Source organism: Tauraco erythrolophus, chromosome 14 (genome assembly GCF_009769465.1).
Source record: "Tauraco erythrolophus isolate bTauEry1 chromosome 14, bTauEry1.pri, whole genome shotgun sequence".
In the NCBI taxonomy this organism is placed as follows: Eukaryota; Metazoa; Chordata; class Aves; order Musophagiformes; family Musophagidae; genus Tauraco; species Tauraco erythrolophus.
In genome coordinates this window covers 22,119,175-22,141,871 of record NC_141478.1, presented here as the reverse complement: position 1 = coordinate 22,141,871, position 22,697 = coordinate 22,119,175, and the positions used below count along the sequence as shown (strand labels likewise).

General features: G+C 41.8%; 1 protein-coding gene across 2 annotated transcripts in view; it reads left to right on the top strand.

The window, feature by feature from the left end:
• Positions 1-22,697, top strand: part of NEO1 (neogenin 1) — a 207,465-nt gene that overhangs the window by 72,354 nt on the left and 112,414 nt on the right. For both annotated transcript variants that reach the window (XM_086620230.1, XM_086620229.1), the window contains exons 3-4: positions 11,143-11,418; positions 15,747-15,900. In XM_086620230.1, the coding sequence (XP_086476356.1) occupies positions 11,143-11,418; positions 15,747-15,900 (430 nt within the window). The remainder of the gene's footprint in view (positions 1-11,142; positions 11,419-15,746; positions 15,901-22,697) is intronic.

Below are 22,697 nucleotides of genomic sequence, written 5' to 3'. Positions count from 1 at the left end.
CTTCTGTTATGTCAGTCTTCAGGTACTTTATTTTTGAGGGTTTTTTCTTTCCTGTTCATGGATTCTGAGTATTTCTCTGTTGAAATTGTTTAGGTTATTTCCTTTCTCTAAATGCCTGTCGTCAAGTACCAGTTGTCTTTGTCACTGTCTATAGAGTCGCCTGCAGAAGTTTTTTCTGATCTTTCCTTTCTTCCCGTTTCTTGATAAATTTATCATGACAGTCCTCTCTGTGCATTAATCTTCTTTGAATAGCATGTTCACATGAGCTTTCGTAATTGATAGCCTCGCCTGGATCTAAGATTATTTAACCTGTCAAGCTCTTTTCTTTCACCAGAATACTTGGATCTTATTCTTCTTTTGTTATGGCTATCGATTTTGTTTTAGAAAGAGTAATTGTGAGCCTGTACTACTCCTTTTTTTTGGCAGTCTATTGATCAAGACCTGAGGTTTCTTAAATGATGAGGCAATCTGCATACCTCATCTTCAGGTCTTCTCTTAAAATGCCACAGTGCTTTCTTCATTGTCCTCACTGTTAGAATGATCCTCACCAGTAGCAAATAAATTATCCCGTAGTTTGCACCCCCTCGTTTCGTTTGTTGTGTCGTTAGACGTGTCTGCTCACTAGGTTTCTAAGTGTGTATAGAGATCAAATTCATTGGGGCTACTGCAGTTTTTCTGCTGCTATTGATGCTGGAGGTTTCCTGTTTTTGGCCTTTTCGTTGCGAGTCCTGTCTCTGATTTTAATGGGACTATTATTTCACCTACTCCATTAGCAGAATTGTTTTTTTGCTGTGTTCCTGTGCCATTTCTTGCAGCACTTAGAGCCTGACTTTCCGCTGTGCCGTGGACAAACCCCCACATCTCAACCTCTGTTACCTTTCTTGTAGTTTATGGTTGTCATCAGTGACCTCTGTATTTTTGAAGATCTTCCTTGAGTCACCTTTCTTGGTCATGGTTTCATTCCTGGAGTAATTTATTGATCTCCTCTTGCTGTCACCTGACTAGAATTTGGATTTGTTTAGCCTTGGTCTATTCTCTAGTCTTGTTGTTGTTCAATGTTTTCAATACCTTATCAAAGATCAGTTCTTCATTTCTGATCTCTTGTTTTCTCCAAAGGGTTTCTGAGCTACTTCCATGAAGGAGGGCTGGGTTATCTCCTCGCTTAGCATGTCTTCCTTTTACGTTACTAGTTTTTGTCTAAATATGCCTGCACCTGATTAGGTTAGGGTTTTCTGTAACTGCTTCGCTCCTAGCTGAGCAGCTGTACACATTCAGTTGTCTTCATTAAAAGTTCCACCAGGACACGTTCTGCAGTTGCAGAGCAACTGTCATCTTCATTTTGAAGTTACCAGACACCAGGCATTCATCCCTTCTCAGAGCCGATCTTATTCCTTCACGGAATTCTTCTACTACTTCTCTTGTGAGCCTGGATCATTGCTGCACACCTGGGATGTCGCAAAGCACTTTTTCAGGGATTTTTTTGGTTGGGAACCTGTACTTCTGCTCTCTGTTTCTGGGTCTGTTTTAGTACTTTGTGATTCCTGTGTACTTGTGTCGAAGGTAGTGTTTGGCAAAAGGGCGTAAAAGTTATTTCTAGATGGTCGAGTTGTCTCTTGCTCAGTGTTGTGCTGTCAGTTACGAGTCTAGTAGTTTCACCAGGACCATTTTACTGACTTTTGTCTCGTTTCTTTTCATCAGGCTTTTGTGAGAGAAGCTCACGTGGGATTATTATGTGCTGGTTTGGGTGTAAAGAGTTGTTCCAGGCTAAGCAAGGTTGCTTAGGAACTCAGGGTGTCTCTATATATCTGCTTTCGTTGATGGACTGAGTTTGACAGATACTCTGGGCTTTTCGTGTCCTGGATCAAAATCAGAATTAATCTGTAATGCTCTCCCAGATTTGATCACATCAGTTTGTGATTTTTTTCTGACATCTACATGGCTGTGTTCTTGTGCCATTGTATTTCAGTTTGGGCTTCCAGGCTTTGCAAAGTCAATAAAAGACAACTATACATGTTGTCTACAACTGTACTTTACTTTATGGTGCATAAAGGACAACTACATTAACACTTTTTGTTTAAAATAAATTCTGCGAGAAACTTTTTTGCCAGGGAAAACTTGAGAATATTCTGATGTCTTTTACTAGTCCAGACAGCCTCTTAAATTTCTTAGTGTGGCTTCTTTGTTTTGTTTTTAATTTGTGGTTCTGTGGCAAAGCTTAGCTTCAAGTCTGAGAGGGGATGGTGGCGACCTCAAATTTGTGTAATCTGACCCAGTGCTCCAGGGCATGATCAATTTTGCTCTGACTTTCCCTGTTAGACTTTGTTTTGACAGAAGTAATTCTGTTGCTCTTTGCACAATGATTTGTGCAATATTTTGCTCTCTCTCTCCGTGGTTTTCTGTACAGCTTCCCCATATCGTAGTGTTGTAGGATAATCGAGCTTGGAAGGGGCCTCAGGAGATCTCTGGTTCAATTGCCTGCTCAGAACAGCTCTGAGGTCATACCAGGTAACTGTGTGTGTTAATTAATGTGTAACACGTATGGCAATGTGTTACTGATACGTACGATGACATCCTCTCCCTCTGTTTCTTAACTCTGGCCAAGGGATGGATAACTTTTAAATCAATATATGCCATGTTAATTATGCTACCAAGAGTGTGATAACAAAGTCAGAATTCTGAGTATGTACTGAAATGTCTCATTCCTGTCCTGTATTCCACATGCTTCTTGCTTTAGTTTAGCCAACAAGGATGTTTGGTAGGTTTTCCTCTCTTCATGTTACAGTCTAAGAAGACTCACTCTCCCCTGACTAGTTGTCTCCTGCTCAGATTTTAGGCCAGGTTACGTTCTCTCCTGTCTAATTTATCTAAGCAAGTGGAAAAAATTGTGTGATAGTTCGTGTTTCTCCTTTGTAGAAACAACTAGAAGCATCTGGCCTTATCTCAATTCAGGTAATGCTGGACTTCTGTTCTCCATGAACGTTTTGTGATCGTGAAGTCTAATCTATTCGCTAGTGAGATTCATGAAATACATCTTATTAACAAAATTGTATTTTAAAACATGTTTCACACCTCTGCCACTCAGATGGATGATGCTGAATAATGTTGAAGCAAAGCAGAAGAAAAGGAGCTGTGATAATTTAATGAAGTGTCCACAGATGGCTGGACTTATTAATTTTTTAACAGGGTTCGGGTGAGAAGCTGATGTGCTAACAAAATAGGCAGCATCTTGAAGACCCACTGCTTCACTGAAGGATAACAGATCTTGTAGCTATTTTAACAATAGAGTATCATGTTTCTGTGCTCCTTTACCTACTTGCATTGCTAAAATCTTCACGCTTCCCAAGAGGCCATTCCAATAAATAGTAATAGAATTGTGGCTTTGTCATAAGTTCAAACTCGATTGGGAAAACAAGAATGGGGAAAAAATTAAAGCGTCTTAAAGTTATCAGCAATTTATTTAATCGTTCAGAGTCTCTTTGTGTTTGAACAGAACAGCTTTCACTGCAGAAGGATTGTAAGGTGAACGTTTGTAGATGATACAGCTAAAGGTAGTTTAGGCTTGAGTAAGTTATGAGGAACTTGTCTAAGACTAACGTTGGGCCATAGGATTTTCATAGCTGGTGTACAGGAGGTAGTAGGTTGGGGAAAAACTGTCAGCTACTCCTATGTTTTACCTTTTTCCCTACTGCAATAGTACTAATTAAGGAAAAAACGGGAAAAACACTTGGCTGAGCACATTGAAATGCCACAAAAAAGTCTGAAACTGGCTTTGGGAAACAGTTAATTGCATGAACATGTAATATATGTTTGTGTGTGTTTAGAGCTATTTAATGCTTACCCTAAGTATCACGTTAAATTCCGGTCTGTGGAGTAGCAGTCGAGGAGACAAAAATGTTCACACAGACCTGATCTGACAGGCTTGTGACCATGGAGTAAGGGTTCACTGCAGGGAAAAGTGAATTCCTGTGCAGCCTTCTGTTGCCCTTGGGATGAGGAAGTTGCTCTCCTCTTATTTTTGTTCTGCAGTCTCGATTTGGCAGGATTGATGCCAAAAACAAGATCCTAGAGAGGATTTAACATGTGAATGTCAATAGCACCCATGTTAAATGAAGTTAAGCATTTACAGTGACTGCTGACAGTCAGCATGTAGAGCAAAAAGCAAGTGGTGGCACTGGACTTAGGTAGAACATTGTCATATAAGCGAGTTAATTAGTAGTTGTTAATTATGGAAGCCTTTTTTCTTTCAGCCTCCTTGAAAATGACCATGGCTGCAGAGACTGCTGAAGTAGATCAGCATCTGGCTCAGTGCAATGAATTCCTCCTCTTCTGGAAAGCACAGGAGGTGAAATACTGGCTCCATTGAAGGCAGCAGGGTTTTTGCCATCTGTGTTTTCCAGGAGCATGGGAATTATCGCTCTTCTAGGCACATCTTTGCTTTTTCAGAAATGGAGACAATGGGCCACAAATCTCAGTAATGCTCAGGCTGGGAATGCCGGCTGAACGGAATACATTTGCATGAAGTAGATTGTTCATTCACATTCCTACCATTGCTCTGGTCCTTTGATGGGAGAGAAGAGACAAAAGGGAAGGAGAAAATAGGGACAGGGTTGACTCCCCCCATTTGCATTGTCCTAGCAGAAAATCTCAAGTTTGTGGTGCGTCTAATTCCCATTGTATGCGTGTGAGAATCACACTGTTGCTGATGTGTTCTCCTACCAGTGTTTAGAGAACATTCCAAGTGGAAAATCATCCTTCCTAAATTGGGTTTATTAACCTGCGTTCCTGCTAGGTCAGTAGTATTTTCCTTCAAGTGTCCTAAAATCGATACGTAATGTATTTGTGCTGCCATGGAGTGATTAATGTACATACAAACATGAAAAAATTATCTTTAAAATCAGAAGCCCAAAGTATCATTTATCATTTCATTCATTTAGCAAAAGATGGGATAGTGTCTTCAACTGAATGTCTTGCAACATGCGGGTGAAGAGCGATTGCTGCTCGCTCATTAGAAATGTAACTAATTTCCGTTAGATCTTGCTTAATCTTGGTAAAGCGATTGGGAAATACAAATTATTAAGGAAAAAAGTATCATTTTTTAAAAAAAATCAACTTTGAAAAATAGTTTGAAATATGTTTTTAGTTTAAATAGACTGAATTTGCTCACATGGTAATGCATTTGAAAACAGTTATAGAAAGTGAAGGAAATGCAGGCTTGCAAGTCAATCAGTTGCTAATTTGAAGAGGAAATGAGCAGCTCTTTAATGGAAGGGTTCTGGGCTGGTAGATGAAAGGGGATTTTCTAGTAGTACGCTACTGCAGGAGGTAGGCCAGTGCTCTGGGACCTGGTGCCGTGTTTATAAACAGGTCTCAGAATGAATAGTAATTATGGCTTATGTTTAGAGAGTCTTTCGTAACATACATCGTTACTATTTTTGTGGTTGTCTGTTGGTTAAAGCAAATGGGTTCTCCTCCGCCATGGAGGCTTTTAAGCAGGGCAAATTGCAAATAGTCGTGGAATAAGAGAAAATTACTCTTTAGGACAAAATTATAGCCTGGGTTAAAACATATATTTTAAAACCACGCAGAACTATGATCAAATAAAGGTTTTACTGGCATTTAAGATGACCTGGGAAATGAACTTGTAATTTCATTGCTAGTGAGTAATGAAACCATCTTAAATAAAGCTGATTTAGTCTTAACGAAGCACCTGCGCACAGCAGAATACGCAAAGCCTGCCTTGTCCGGGAAGTGACTCGTGCTAGTAAGGAATTCAAATTAAAGCATAGCTGAGCTTCATGTTAGAAGTTACAGGACTTGAGTCCTCCAGCAGTATTCTCCCTTGTGCTCCAGGTTGCTGGTATGATGATTGTACAAGTGGTGGTTTCACAGAGTAAGGGCATTGCAGCAGCCGAGGTGAGAACAGAAGTCGTGGTGCTCATGAGAGAAAGAGGAGGTCCAGGACTCCATTCCGGGCAGGTGAAAGAATTGCCTTAGTATGCAGGTCTGTTAATAAAGTTTTCTAATGAATTGTGAGTTCAGGGGCTCGTACGTTCTTCTTGAAGAATATCAGATGTGGAACGTGTAAGGCGAGGGGTGATTTCAGACCAGTTACTCTGGTCTCAGCACTGTGCCCTTTTCAAAGGGGTTTTGAAGGCGAGGGTAATGAAGACAGAGGAAAGGGGAAAGAAAGGTAAACTGTGGCATGGATTTTGTCTGCGGTTTGCATCTGAGTTTCCCGACGAAGCAATCGGTGTCTTAGAGCACTGCGATACAGTGGGCATGCCACAACACAGCCTTTTGATACGCCACCTCCTCAGAAACGGCTAAAGGTCAAAATGATGGAAATTTAAATGAGAATATTGAGATTGATAAGAATCTGAGGTAATTATGAAAATTTAATGGGTTATGTTGAGAAGGAAATCTTCAGAATGGGAAGATACCTCAGCATCTAGACTTCAGAAAGATCCCGTTTAACATCGTCATCAGTCACTTTGCTGTAAGAACAGAGGCTGTACCTACAAAATTAGCAAGTGGGTAAACTGGGGAGACCTTGTTACTCTTGCTGTGGCCTCGATGGTCTTACAGGAGGAACAAGATGATGCTGTGGTCTGAATAACGGTGTGACTTATTAGCGTAGCATGCAAAGTCACACAGGCACAGCAGTCATCTCAGTGTGGTACTAAACTGGGGCAGAGGGACTGGTGATTTTGAGAGGAAAGGTGGCTGGTTGGTGGGTGATAGGACTGACTGTAACCTGACAGCGTGCAGAGAGCTGATGTGATTGTGAAACCTTTTGGGAAGGTCTTTTCAGTAGATACAGGAAAGCAATTTTGTTATGCTTACGTAGGTGTCCGTGATATTAAATTACAACAGGCATTTCAGTGTGTCTGTTGTCTCTTTGTTCTGCCGGCGCTGTGTGGTGGGAGAGGAAGAGGCATGGGCTATCAGTTGAAGCCAAAGAGGTTCTGACTGGATTTAAGGAGGAAGTTCTTCGCCGTGAAGACAGTCATGTCATAGAACAGATTGCCCGAGAGGTTGTGTGGTCTCCATCCATGGGGATTGTCAAGATCTGACTGAACAAATCGCTGAGTGAATTGCTCTGAGCTTGTAACTGACTCTGCTCCGACTGGATCTCTTCCCACCCAAATGATTCTGCGATTCTGAGTCTTTAAAGATGGGCAGGATGGTTAGGGGAACGGGGAAAAGAAACTAGAGATTGTAGCTTCATTAACTAAGCAGAAGGAAAGTGGAAAGAAGCTATGGTTTTTATTCATGTGAATACCTTAGAGGGAGGCAGTAATGGATAAATATCAAAGTTGCAAAATAATTAATACCAAAACAAGGTCAAGATCAAAGGACTAAAAGTTGCTTGTAAATAACACTGGGAGGGGAAACAAGAAACTTTCTTCTCAGCGGAATGAAGTTGTGAAAGGAGCCTCCAGGTAGAACTCCAAGAGGGTGGAAAGTACGTAATGGTTGGAGATGGACCCGTACAAGGTTGTGGAAGAAATACTTGACAAAACAGAAGCGAGCTAGAAATGGTAGAAGTGTAACGTGTTAGAATTCAGTCCGGCTGTTCCGAAGGATTGGGAAGGTCTCTGATTTTGTACACCCTCCCAAGTATTTTAATGTTTTCCATTCAGTTTGTTTTCTCTCTATAGCACCAGAGATTAGCCCTGGGGGGGAGGGAGCAGGGGTGCTCGTGCTTCTCGCTGCGTTCATGTTCTTGATCTGTGACGTGGTGGCACGTGATAGTCTGTGGATTTTGGTCTTTTGCTGTAGATCTTATGTTTGATATCAGATATGAAGGTGGTGCTTGGTGGGTTTGCTCAAGTAAATCTCGTGTGCGGCTGGTGTTGCAGAGCACCAGAGTTGATGGGCTTGGTCTGGCTCAGGCTTATTTTTCTATGGGAGAAAGAGATACAAAAGTTTTATGAAAAGTATGTATTAATATTTGTACCTAAGTGGGTGCTAATAGTGAAGAATTCTACAGCCCAAGCAAAGAAGTTTTTCATTCCAGTGGGAAAATCCTGAACACATGAAATCAGATGTTGCTTCTTGCTGCTTCTGCAAAGATTTCTATGAAAATTGGAGAGTGAAGATCAGACAGTTTGAAAAACAAATGAAAAAAACCCTGTGGTGTTTCCTTGAAAGTAAATAGGGATTGAAGCTGGAAATTATGAAGTACCTTTTAACTGAAGCAATGCATGTCAGATTCTTTCGTAGGCAGTGGGACATGGTGAGTGTGGACAGAGCAAACTGCAGGAGATAAGAGTTGTGGCACCAGTATGTAACCAGTAAGCAGCATGTGGTTATAGACTTTCCCAGGAAGTCGAGGCCCAAGAGGCAGATAACTTGTCCGTCCCTTTTCCTCCCCTTCGCTGAAGAGCCGTGCAGTACTTTTCATGCATAGATGTTTTATTGACTTTCACCATCAAGTCCTTGGTCTGAGTGATTGTTTATGTTCCCTTTTTAAAGGAAGAAAAAATTGCAAAGCACTGAACTAGATAATTAAAAAAATAAATTTAAAAAATATAGAAAAGATCGGTCATATTACTGTTAAATTCTCAGTGCGTTTTTGATAGATACATCTTGAGTGAGACTTGTAAAAATATTGGGTTGACCTGTTTGGAAATGAGTATTTAAAGCAACATAAAAGAATCATCTTCACAAGAGATAAATGTGATTTTTTTTTTTTTCCCAATTAAGTCAACTTTTTGAAAATAGAAGATAATGGGTAAGGGATTTCACCCTTAGGATTGCTAAAAGAAATGGGAAAGTTGAGACCTGACCTAAACTGTCCCAGCCTTATTCATGTATAATCATGACAACGAGGTGTCACCTCCGAAGAGAGCTCGTGTTTGTATTTTCTGCTCCGTGCTTTCTGGCTGTGTGCAGTAGCATTGAAGCAGAGGTTCCCAGAGCCTACTGCTTCCCAGCAGGCTCATGCCCGAATAATTGTACGAGGGTGGTTTAATCTGTACAACCTGGAGTCCCACTTTCCATCTTTTATATCAAAGGCACGCGGTGTACTGACATTAAAGAAAAAGAAATAAGTCGTAGTACGTACTCGAAGCTGTGCGCTGTCGAGAAGGGTAAGATGTCAGGAGTACCGACGGGCCGTTTCTATGACAATATTAATTTGAAGTGCAAGCGTAACAAAGAATGAGAATTTTACTTCGAGGCTGTTACTGCAGCGAGCAAGCTGTGCCTTGCCCCGTGCGCGTGTGGACCGCACGACCAGCCCTGTGCCAGCTGCGAAACAGAGCTGGTAGTACAGCTCCTGCCCATGGAAAATGGAGAGCAAGGAGGCCTTTTCTCCTGTCCCGTGCTTCGTCCGCGTTCCTCCCCCTTACTGTCTGCTGCTGCCTTTGTTGAACCATTTGCTTTCACCAATAATGTTTTTCAATGCGAAGCCGTTCGTTGGACTTAGTATTTCTGCCGGAAGATCCGGTGTGTATCCTGTTATGGGAAGTTGTCATGGAAAACGCTTGGAGGTAGCCTGACCTTGGCTGGCTGCTTGCTGCCCACCTGGCCGCTCTCTCACTCCTCGACAGGACAGGGGAGGAGAAAAGAAGATGAAAAAGTTTGTGGGACAAGACAGGGCGATCATGCACCAATTATTGCGATGGGCAAAACAACCTTGAATTGGGGAAAAGGAATTGAATTTCTGGCCAATTAAAGCAAAGTTGGGTGGTAAGAAAACAAAGGTAAATACTAAAACACTTCTCTTGGCCTTCTTCCCGTTTCCCAGGCCCAACTTCCCTCCTTCATTCCCAGCTCTTCTGCCTCCTGTTCCACCCTGGTCGCCCCAGGGGCAGCACCTGGAGCTGCTCTTCCTCCACTCCTCCTCCTCTGCTCTGGCTGGTGCGGGGTGGTTTCTCACACTTTACTCCTGCAGCATTTTCCCCTTTCTTGGATGTGCTTTCCCAGAGGTGCCACCAGCTTCTTGGCTGGATCACCTGTGGCCTTTGTGGGGCCACTGAAACTAACCAGAACCAACCGTGTCCAGCACGGAGTGGCCTCAACCTCTTCTCACAGAGGCCACCCTGGCAGCTGCCCCACTGCCACCACCAGGACATGGCCCCCCAAAGCACACACGAAGGCGTTCGGTGGACCTTGGGTATTTCTAGAGAACGTTTTTACTCAGGAGGTGGCACATCCGTCATGCAGCGCGGCTGGGTCGGCGTGGCAGCCCTACCTTTGTCTTACGCTGTGGAGGAACTCAGTTCTCAGATTCACCAGCGTGAGAAAGAGAAATATGTGCATAAGAACAAAATTTTTACCTTACGGTGCTGTATGTAAGGCTTTTTGCAGTGAAATCTTCAAAGGGATATCCTGTCTCTGTTGAATTTCAGTGAGATTTGGTCCTTTAAGGCCCTCAGGCTCCTTTTCATGGTCTGGTTAAATGGCTGTGAAGCTAAACCTTTACTTAGACATGGCTGGTGACGAAGTCATAGAAAACACATTTCAACTTTTTTGGCTTAAGTTCTTAATTGCTAAACTTCTAATTGTAAGATGAGAAATCTAAGTTGATAGGAAAGAATCTCCTCATTGTGAGTAGTCCTGTAGGTGGTAAATTAAGGTGGGTGTAGGCTGTGAACTTGAGCGGAAGGCATGCAAGAAGCCTTCTCCTCTCCTTGTTACTCTCTCTCGAAGCAGTACCAGAGGGCATCTTTGTTCCACTGCAGGTCAGTCAGTGGCTCTGACAGAACACGGGTCGAACTGGATTTATTTGGATGTAGCAGGCAGAGACCCTATCTTGATTTTTCCCACTCTTGGGGTAAATACTCCTTAAGCAGAGCAGCAACACTGGAGAAGTGAGCAGAGGTTACCTGATTGTCTCCTCCCATTTTTGAAGACTCCAAAAACTTCTGTTCTGTTGTCAACATTTGCTTGTTTCTAGAACTACTCTTGTTTTTAAATCAATACTTTGATTATTGGTTTTATTTGCCCTCCCACCGGCTGTGCTTAGCATTGTGCTACCGAGTGTTAAGATTTTGAAAGAGTTGGAGAGCAGCACCATTTTTTTTTTTAAACTAGGCTCACCAATCTTGACTTGGGCTTCAAAACTTTGCGGTCATCTTCGGAATACCTCGTGATTTTTTTATTTTTCTCAACTCTTCTGTTTTGTATTTACAGGCCTGCCCAGGTTCACCAGTCAGCCAGAGCCATCAGCCGTGTATAAAGGAAACAGTGCAATCCTCAACTGTGAAGTCAATGTTGACCTGGCTCCGTTCGTGAGGTGGGAGCGGGATCGTCAGCCGGTCTTTCTGGACGATCGTGTGTTCAAATTGCCGAGTGGAGCTCTAATTATTAGCAACGCCACTGACACGGATGGAGGGCTGTATCGCTGCGTCGTTGAAAGTGGTGGGACCCCCAAATACAGCGACGAAGCAGAGCTCAAAATTCTTCCAGGTATTGCCCTGGTTTTCTTTTAAAAAATTAATGACTGAAACATTAGCCAAGGGATTGGGGAAGAAACCTAACAAGAATACTTAAAAAAGGGAACACGTTAGAACCTGCTGTGTTGCATTTTCGTATACTTTAAGTTGAACTAAGTATATTGTGGAAGCTGCTGGCTGGAGTTCTTTTGGTTTTATGGGTTTTTTTAATGTGTAGCTTAAATTTTGAGTGCAGGCACTTAAGCGAAAGGATTTGCACCCTTGAGAAGACTAACCTGTATCTTGCAGTTGGGAAACAGAAAAGGAAAATCAGTTACTGGTGTCTGAGCTCTTTGCAGTGGTTGGAGATGGGCTGGAATCACGCACGTACTTTTTTGCCGTACTTAATGGTTTAGCTTTTAAGGGCTTGTTGGGAAAGACTTCTTTTTAAAAGTCACTAATAATACACTTCCATCGTGACATGTTACAAAGAGGGAATTGACTGTTTCTTTGAGAATAAACATTTGGGGGTTTCTACATTTTTCAGGCTTGAATCCCATATTTAAAATACTGTTGAAGTTTCCAAAAGAAATTGGTGCTTAGTCTCAATGATGAGGCACTTTTAATTGTCCAAATATTTGGAAAGTTCTGATTCTTTAAACCTTGGACCCTTTTGGGAAGTCTCCAGACCCTGAGAAGTGGAGATGACTAATTTGAAAGATTAAGCTATGTCTACTGTTCTGAAATGTTCAGATTTTTTGATAAGAACAAAAGTCCAGTCCTGATGGAAACTGTTTCTACGTTTAGTATGTTGTGTTTCGAATGGCACTATCACAGAGCTGTGTGTCACCAGATGTTCTAACACGAAATTTTGAAAATTGACCAAGAGTAAGACAGGAGTGTGAATCGTGCTTTCCCAAACTGGGGAAATACAGGTGGTGTTTTGTATGGGTTTTCTAATTATTTCCAGAACTTCATGCTGTCTCTTCGGAATTAGTCTTCATGTTGGAATTCTGGTTGAATTTTTACTGCTTGGAGAACTGCAGGAGAGAGTTGCTAAATGTCCATCCTTGGAGGTTTTCAGGGCGTGGCTGGGTGATTATCATGGTTGGCCTGACCTAGTGTTGGCAACAGGTGGACTTCAGGCAGGTGGTCGCACTACACATCTTCAGAGGTCCCTTTCAATGAGTATTTCTGTTTCTCATGACTATGTCCCTTTGCTACTTAAAATGCTAAAACGTACTTTAAAATACCCCAATTTTACAATTGCAGCTCTCTTTTAAAGCCGAGGTGTTTGCTGGGCTTTGGAACTTAATCGTGCCCGAAGTAGGAATTTGTTTCATCGAGTTCTTTAGCCTTTCTGAAAAGAAAGGCTTATCTTTTCTTCTGCTAAGGAAATAGTTTTTGGAGAATAGCACTTTTCCAAAAGATGCTAGATTGAGTTACTTTAGTTTCATTTGCCTTCATGTTTCTATAGCCCGTCAAGCAAACACTTAAGACTTTTCTGATTTTCAGCATTGAATATTTCCAGATAAACTTCCCTGTTGTGTTCATCTTTCGTATTCTTTTGGCTTCAGTTCTAGTTTCCTTGCTTTTGTAGTGTTTTGCTGAAGGTAATTAAATAGAACTGTATTAGGGAATGCAAATAATGCTGGTTCCTTGCTTGGTCATGAGTCTGAAAGTGTTGGTAGTGAACTTTTGTGAAATCCCTCCCAGCAGGCATTTTTTTAAAAGTGGAATTAAACTGTTGAACAGAAATCTCTCTTAATCTTGAGAGGCCCCGTAATTGATTGTTTGGTCTGAGATGTATGTGAAGGAAGGATTTGAATTAATCTGTTCTTCATTCATCTTATTCCCTTTTAAAATCGTTATCTGATGCGTGCCTGACAGCAACCCCACTGCTCTGCTCCTAAATCTTTGAAATGCACCCAACACACGCTTGCATCACATGGGTTTTGCATCCACAGACAGTGTTCTGCTTTTTCTGATCACAAGCTTCTTCGGAGCGTTCAGTCTGCCTTTCAACCGCCACCGAGCAGGAGGGTGCGTTCCCCAGCTCTGCTGCGTGATAGCAGGTACTTTCAAACAGAGGAGAAGGGTCCAGAGGAGGCCACGAAGATGATCCGAGGGCTGGAGCACCTTTCCTATGAGGACAGGCTGAAAGAGTTGGGGCTGTTCAGCCTGGAGAAGAGGAGGCTCCGGGGTGACCTTATAGCGGTCTTCCAGTACCTCAAGGGGGCCTACAAGAAAGATGAGGAGAGGCTGTTCAGGAGGGCCAGTTGTGATAGGACAAGGGGTAATGGTTTTAAAATAGAGGGAGGTAGATTCAGATTGGATATTAGGAAAAAATTTTTTACCATGAGAGTTGTAGAACACTGGAACAGGTTGCCCAGAGAGGTGGTGGATGCTCCATCCCTGGAGACATTCAAGGCCAGGTTGGATGAGGCCCTGAGCAACCTGATCTAGTTGGAGATATCCCTGTTCCTTGCAGGGGGGTTGGACTAGATGACCTTTGAAGGTCCCTTCCAGCCCTAACCATTCTATGATTCTATGAATGCAAGGAGGGGAAATCACTTAGTTTCTCAACCCAGTTTCCACTAACCTGAGAACTGAAGTAGTTTTTGGGGGCTTGGAGCACTGATGAGTTCTGTCTCCAGTGAGTCATACTGACTCCCCTCCCCAGTGCAGTGATGACGTGCTGGCAATCTGTTACACCCTTTTTGCAGCTTGGCTCGCTCCATGTGCCGCTCCGGGTCACTCTCACTGCGTTACCCGCCTGTTCACACGTGGGCTTATTTCTGGAGCAAGCAGGCTCCTTCCCTCCACCAGGGAACGTTGGCAGAGCCGCTGAGAGTTTGTGTGTGGGCCTGAGACAGATGGTGTGATCCAGGATTGCTCTGAGTTTGGCTCCCTCTGCCTGGGACGATTCTGAAACGTGATTTCCGTCGGGCATGGTTGTCTCGAGTACCCTGGCAACCTCCTCCTGGTACACCTCGGAGCACGTGCGTGCCCTTAGCGTACTGCCCTACACGCTCGCTTATTATTTTTAGCACTTGGAGCTGAGGAACACCAAAACTAACAAGTTTCAGAAGCTCCTGTGTGTGTCGTGTAGGTCCCAGATGAGACGGTGCCAAATGCTGTGCGTGACAGGCACAGCACGGGCGTCAACGAGTGGAAGTAGTGCAGGTACAGAGTAGGCTGTCCCCGTTTAGGGGGCCAAAAATAGCTCGTCCAGTTCTGGAGCTTGCTTCTCATCAAACCTGTCAGCGTGCCTCTGAGTATTGAGCACACAGCAATTAATGCAGCATAACCACTGGGGTTTTGAGCAGTTGGCAGAAGTGCTGGGATGTAGGAACTCACCTGCTCTAATTACGGTGCAAGGCACGTGCTGGAGTTCCTGCAGGGGCAAAGGTTACAAACGGCATCTTCTTCTGTCAAGGTGTTACTGGGCTGCCTTGGTGAATTGGTTCCAGTTCTAGAAACTTTCTCCTAAGGTTACATTTTGAGAAGTCGTGGATATTTTTAGTAAAGCAGAAAAATAGCCCTTTGTTCTGAATGTTTGTTTGTGGTAGTTTAGTTCGGAGTACACTCCTGGACAGCCTTTATCGGTGGGTATGTTTTCAATTCTCACGGGCAAAGTGGCTTTTTCCTGTAGTAAAACAGAGTAAATAGGCACTTTGCTTGTGCTTGTTCTGAAGGGAGGGGAGAAAAAAGAAACACACCCCTCTCCAGCTCAATTCCAAGCAAACCCAAAACTAATTCAGAGGTTTCATTATTTCCATAAGGATGGAAAACCATGGTGGATTTTTGTTTTAGTATAAGTCTTGTATTACTGCAGCATGCAAATGATCTATTTATTTTATTTCTCTTTGGGTTGACTCTCTACTGCAATAATTTCATTTTTCCAGTGCGTTAAAGCACTTTCTCAAGCAGCTACTTGATGAAGTCGGGTGATTGCCTGAGGCTGGCTGAACGAAGTCAAACTTACACCTTTCTTTACTAAATCTCTGCTAGCTGGTGTAAGTTCCAGTTTCAGGGCTGTAACTTTTAGCTGAAATTGTTTCCTAGGGAATTTCAGGAGTCAGAATCCCGGTGGTGATGGGAAACAGTAAAGAGCTTTACTATTTCTGGAGGAAATAGTAAAAGAGCTGTTCATGTGGGAGGCTGGGAGAGACTCTTAGAGCAAACAGTTTGTGGAGTTAGGATTATGATTGAATCATGTGAAGATATGGGAAGGAAATTAGATGTTTTCATTTGTGTTGTCTGTGGTGGTTTGTTTGGGTTTTTTTTAAGATGATCATCTTCTGATTCTGCATTTGGTAATAAATGGTAATAATTTTGTCATTTACAAAATATTTGCAGATCCAGAGGTGCCCCAGAACTTGATGTTTGTGAGGCAGCCCTCTTCACTTACTAAAGTGACCGGGCAAAGTGCGGTTTTTCCATGCGTTGCCGTAGGATTTCCAACTCCATATATCAAGTGGACAAGAAACGAAGAAGAACTTATCACAGAAGGGTGAGTAAAGGCTAACGTATGTATCTTTATATAACAGTAGGAATCCAGCCAGAGTTACCATTTTAGATGAGAGCACAATTTACTTTCTACTTGGTTTTAAACCAGGAGAACAGAAGCTGCTTTCCAAATGCTGGAGGGCTTCTAGACGGAGCGTTGTGACGAGTAAGGTAGCTCTTGAGATTCGTGGAACAATCTCATAGTATTTTTTCCAGACACCTGAAACCAAGAAATCTTACTTGAACCACGAAGGTTATTAAGTACATATTACTGTCAGACTGTCACTGGAGTAAAAGAAGCGATTAGGGGAATAAGGACACTGCACAAAAGTTAAGACCTCCTTACGCTGACGTGTTGTGTGTGTGGAGCCCTGTGCTTGTGTTACTCTCTGCAAGGAGGATGTCCAGGATGTGTCTAAATGCGCCGTAAGAATTTAAGAACAAGTGTTTAAAGCAGAATTTCATAATTTCTTATTAAAACAGAATATTAATGTGTTAGGCATGGTTTAAAAAAACCTGTGGCCTTTCAGGAACGCTTTCAGTGCAAACTACTGTATTACTTTGTCATTGCTGGTGTATTCGTTCACAATAACGTGGTAGAAAATATGTGTAAAAAAGCAGAACAAATCTTGTCAAGACAAGGTATCTTTTTGTCCATCTAACGAACATACTTAGAACAACAAAATTAGAAAGAGAGACTTGAATGTTCTCAACGTTCCTCCAAGTTGATGATGAAATTAATGCAGAAGCAAGTTAATCGGGAAACAACGAGGGGTAAAATTGTACGGTGGCATGGCCGACACAGAGAGCAGCTAAAGCAACGTGCCAGTCTTCCTGCAGGCCCAGTGATAGTAATAGATCTCTCTTTTGTGTCAACTCTTAAATTAAAAAAGCCAGGGGCTCGTCATTGGAGCTGTCTTGATCTGGAAAATGCAAGCTTCGGTGGGTAGTGACTCAGCTTTAATACCGCTGAGAGACTGCGTTGATGTCAGTCCGATGGCACGGGATTTGGATTCGTTTTTTGTAAATACAAGACATCATTCACGTACGAAGGACGGTGCAGACTCATTGGAGTTGCACAGTCAGATGTGGTGAAATGTCAGAACAAGTTGCCTGCTAAGATCTTAATTTGTTTTTCTTGTACGTAAAATGATGTCATGTCATATCTTGATCCATTTCTGCGCCCCCGGCCTCATCCTTCTCCAGGTTGTGTTGCATTCAGCGCTCGAGGAGGTTAAAGCTCACTTGTTAAAGAGCTCTCCTTTGTATTTTCTTCTCATTTTTTGATATAGAACCCGATTTTTCAAATCCTGCTCTGAACACAATGCTGTTAATTCCCTTACAAGCTTTTCTATGCAGGTTGTCATGATAACTTCGGAGGGCTGCACTAATTTTTTTTTTTTTCCAAAATTCCTAGTAAGAAATGTTATTGGAGAGATTGTTCAGAAGAGTTAGCATTAAGTTTTTAGCATCTTATCCCTTTGTTACAAGGACGGATTCTGGTTGACTTTTGCTGCAAGTACAAATGCCTCTGGTTGTCAGAACAGCGCTTCCTTGGTGTTCTCATCAGCTCTTTGCTTCAAGTCACTTTTTCTTGAGCATCTTTCCAGCATCACATGGACACTGCGCGGTGAGGCAGGAGCCACAGGGCTGTCAGTCTTCCCAAACATCCTTTCACTAAACACTTCTCTCCTGCAACAAGTGAGCTGTGCAGGTTCTCTGCCAAGCCCAGGGGAAGCTTCTCGCCAAACCAAAAGCTGGAGGTGCTGGGATGTTCTTGGAATCTGCTGGTTGTCACGTCCTCTGGATGTGTGTTCGCTAAGGAGGATAAAGTCAAAAAGACAAAGAAATACTCCTCCTCCGTTTGAAATGAATGTTTTCTGTTCAAGGATAGAGCCAAAAAGGAATAAATGAGGGTTCTGAACAATGGAAATAGTGTTTCTTTTGACTTACTGTTACTTACAGAACCTGTTGAGTCTGGCTGAAGTTGAGTGAGTAAAGTTACTTTGATGAAACTGATTTTTTTTAAATTTTGAATTTCTTTTCCTTGTTACAACTCTTAGCTTTTTTTTTTTCTAACAGTGAAACGTGTGCTCATTATAGAGTTTACTTTTAAGGTGGATAAAGGAGAATGTCTGCTTTATTTTTTTTTTCCACTCTGTAGAAGTAAGCATCCTTCATTGTTCGTTACAGTGATCAAACTGTGCCAAAACTCTTAAGTCTGGTACTCATGACTATGGCTTAACAGAGAAGAAATTGAAACAGCAGACAATGAAAACTTCTTAAACTCCATTTACCTCGACAGCTGTCACATTATTCTTTTGAATAGAGTAACTGGAAAATCTCCAGAAATAAAAATTAAGATTCTTTGTTGGAGTGAAGCCTGCAGTTAGACTGCTGCAAAATAAGTGCCTTAGCTTGTTATGCATGGCCTGTTTAATTACAAATCAAATCACATTTAATTTGTATTAAAATCCTCTTTTGATATAAAAGTAAGACTTTTCTTATTAGCATGGCTTTTCTTTATCCCAAGAAATAAACGGATCCTTTTCATCTGGACAGGTTCTGCCTGGGAAGAGCTCTTAAATCATGATTTTTGTCTAAACTCAGACACTACAAGTGTTATCAGACATATATGTATACGTACACACACGTATATTGATACATCTCTGTGTGCATGTATGGGGTTAGGAACCAAAACTCCGATAGCACGGTCAGGTGTGCCGTTAATTTTTACCCCTTAAATGATTTAGGCACACAACCTTTACTTTTACTTTTGCCTTTTTAGCTGTGGCAATTAATCTAATACGAAATGAAATGTTTTCCTTTCGAGCTGTATTGCTAAGGAGAATATGTGTAGGAGCCTGTATTTGTAGGAAAAATAGATTATTTTCCATCATTGGGAGTGGTGGGTTTTGGAATTAAGCATTTGTTTTAAGACTTCAAAGAAGAGATGTTTGATTTCGATGGAGTAGTTGTCAAAGACTGCAGTAAGATTTATGTTAATGGATAAATATGAGTAAACTTTAATGATGACAGTCTTGGCACTTGTTGAAGCAGCCTGTTAGACGATAGATTGTGAAATTAGTTTGCTGTGATAAGATATTTTTTCCAAACTGAGCGAAAGAGAGCAAAGCTTTGAGTGTTGAGTGAGGAAGTGGTGAAGTTAATGCAGTGCTGAAAGTTTCCATTGTAGAGAAAGTGTTACAACTTGGAGGAATCCTTCAGAACTTGTTACCTTAAAGATTTTAAAGACACAAAAGTGGTGGTTAGGCTGCTGACTTTTTGATTCCTCATAAAGAAGTCCATCAAAGACGATGAAGTACTCAGATTCCACCCAGGACTTGAGGAAGTCTCGGACCTCAGGAGCCGAAGAGTGAGACTGTCTGCAGGCAAGGTCTCTGTGTGCCCTGTGCCTTTGAGGCCTTTCTTACCGTGTTCACAATTTCAGAGAGGGGAAAAAAAAAAAAAAAATCACAAAGTTGAAAATAGGACCCAATAACCTGTCACTGGGAAAAACATTTGACCTGTGACGAAAGCTTTCATTGAACTGGCTTACTGGTCAGCCTTCTAATCTTCACGATACATAATAATTTCCTCAAAACGACATTGTTAGGAAGGAAACAAAAAAGGCTCAACCCTGTTCTAGGGTGAGATTGATGCCTGTAGCTCCAAACTAGAGCCTCAAAACCTGAAGTGAGCCTCTAGACGCAGACCAAAGCAGAAGTAAACCCGTTGTATGTATTTGCACAGCCTTGTGATATGGGATGAGTGCTTTGGTTCTTCAGGGTAGGATGGGCACTACGGGTGCACACCCACCCCTTGGCAGCAACACGGATACGCCTTCGGCTTTTTCCGCTGGGTTTCCTCCGTAAACTCCGAACGAGTCATATCTCTGCCAGGATTGTGGAAAATATCGAGAGAAATGGAAGGTGGTAGGAAAAGCCACTGAAGTGTAAAGCTGTTTGAATAAATCTTGTGTCCTTCTAAAGTAAAATCTGCCTTATTGTCAATATTACCTGATACAAAGGCTCTAATGGACATGCTAAATACAGGTTGAGTGGTTTTTCACGTTTTGCCAGCTTTGAGCCTTTCAGAAATATCTCTATATATTTTATTGTTACTGGTTTTTTAAGTGTCATGTCTGGCTAAGGATCCTACTGCCCGAGGGTCTGTTTGTTAGCAAACGCAGGAGTAATTTTGTGCTTTTAGTGACTCTGAAGTTGAAAAGTGAAGTTTTAGGGGAGGTGACTGCTCAGATGGGTTTTCAGAGCTTGAGAGATGGGCACTGAGTTTTGAATGTTTGGAAGATGTTTTTCTGCTTTGAAACCTTTCCAGTGGCTGCTCAAGCAGCATATATAGTGTAACTTGATTTATAGTTGGACATCTGTATGGAAGAAAATACAATTTTCAAACTGCGTTCAAATAAAGTTTAATTGTATGATCACATACATATTCTTAATGCGGGTTTTTTCCTTAATACTTGACATGAATGTGTGATATTTTTAATTATTACATGTGGTTGTTTGCCAGGCACTCCGAGTGATTTGTATTAACTGAATTACACTTGCCCAACTCAGTAAAGGTTAAACATAGCAGTGTAATTATGGAGATTTTTCTGGTAGTAGATTCCACAAAATAATCTAATTTACTGTCTAATTTTATCTGCTGTACTTTACCAAGACTGCAAATAGATTATAAGATGTTTTGGGAATAGTAATTTAAAAGAGGAGGGGAAAAAAAAAAAAAGCCCAAACCTCAGGGTATAACTGGCTGGTGGAATACAGTAAATTAATAAAGGCTCACTATATTTTTGTGATAATGAATATAAAAAAAAGCATGTGAGTTAGGTATCCAGAGCAGCTCAAGTGATTGTATATTGTGAGTGTGTAACTCAGGGCTGTATGGAATTGCACGCAAAAGGCTTGAATTTGATTTTGCTGTTCCCTGAATGATCAAATGATCAAAATTCCCATTTGAATGATCAATCTTTGCGGTTTTTAATGACACTTGAAATTATGTTATCACTTTTATTTTAAGCTGCTTCTTTGTCTCCAGTGTCTGAAATCTGATTGCTTCACTCTTTTGTGGAAATGCTTCATTGTCCTTGAAAATTAAGATGTTTTTACTTTATTACAAAAGCAGTTTTGCTTTAAGCCCAGAATTATTGCACAGCTGATGCATACAGAAGGAATGGCCGAGGAGTCTGGCAGATGGTTTTCTTCATGTTTTTAACAGCGGTGAACTTGTATCGGATCATATATTGGCAGACTCTAGACTCAACTCCAGGTGTTCTTGAGGAAAATAAAGAGAATAAAAGTGAAGCTCCCATCCCTGGAGGTGTTCAAGGCCAGGTTGGATGAGGCTTTGGGCAACCTGGTGTAGTGGAAGGTGTCCCTGCCCATGGCAGGGGGGTTGGAACTGGATGATCTTTGAGATCCCTTCCAACCCAAACCATTCTATGATTCTATGAAGTGCACAATTTAGAGGACTGAAAACTATGTAACCTTGTTTCTTGACAAAAAGGAGAATTCATGGAAATGCTGTCATGTTGCGAGTGGTTTGTGACATGCACATGACAAACTTTTGTTGCTTAATGTGACAAGGTCTAGTGACTTTTTAAAATAGTTTTAGCAACGTCTTAGTTGTTGGTTAGTATCCATGGCAGCCTGCTGCCTCACCCTGCACGGTGACTTCACTCTTCCAGAGGCTGGCTATGGGAAAACAAGCCTCGTACGGCACGTGTTGCTTTTAGATGGATAACGATGGAAGCTGGTGGATATCTGAGAAAAGGCACTATATGTCCTCAAAATTACACTGAACGTTCTGTATAGCCTTTATCATTTTTTTGCAGTTTTGTTAGTCTCAACTTCTCACATCCAGCCCGTTCTTGCAGCGGAGCCTGCCTTCCTGTTTGGTATCCTGACTGGTCACTGGTGGATCTACTCACTGGCTTCGTTGCTTGCTGCTTTCATCTTAGCCTTCCACAGATCATATGCTACTCAGGTTAATTTGATTTGCCACGGATGCTAGAACAAATAATCAAAGAAGCTCTTTGATATAATAAGATACAAAACTGCACATATGGCTGTGCCAAGGTCCAGACTTGTCTTCCTCATTTATTTTTCCTTAGACGTGGTGTTAGTGCAGCCTTAACATGTCTAACGTGCCATTCTCACAAATGAGCTTCAGTGACAACGTTTGAGAAGTTCTTCTGAGTTCGAGGACTGGCGGTGTCCAGATGCAGACAGAGGTTCAAGAATTGGGAAGAGTGTTTTCCTAGATCTTTTTAGATGTCTTAGAGTGCTCTTAGGTGGTCAGATTGGTGGTGATGTAGTCCGAGACTTCTGGGTTCAGTTTCTTTGTGCCAACTTCAACAGACTTGTGTGGTTTAAATCTAAAGAGTTTACCTGGATAGAATACAGGTGAATAGAACATAGAAAGTAGAAGGGAGTGGGGGAAGTGATACAGTTTTGGCAGCTCCACTTCACACCTCCTTTGTACAGAGCTTTCTTGCTCCAGATAGGAGATGGATCGTCCTTTGCTCTCTTTGGTTAACACTAAAGCTCCTATTTTTATTTTGCATGTTAATTTTTCGCCTGATTCACGATAGGAGGCTTCTGCCTGCAATGATAATAAAATAATCCAAGATATATCTTCTCATCTTCTAATTTTCTGTCCTTGAATCACTGAGCAGTTCCAAAAAAAGTTTAACAACAAACTTCTTGCTGTTTTGCTCTTAGCTAGAACGTGTATGCAATGCTGTTCACATACTTCTCTACTATTTCTTCAGGCATTCCT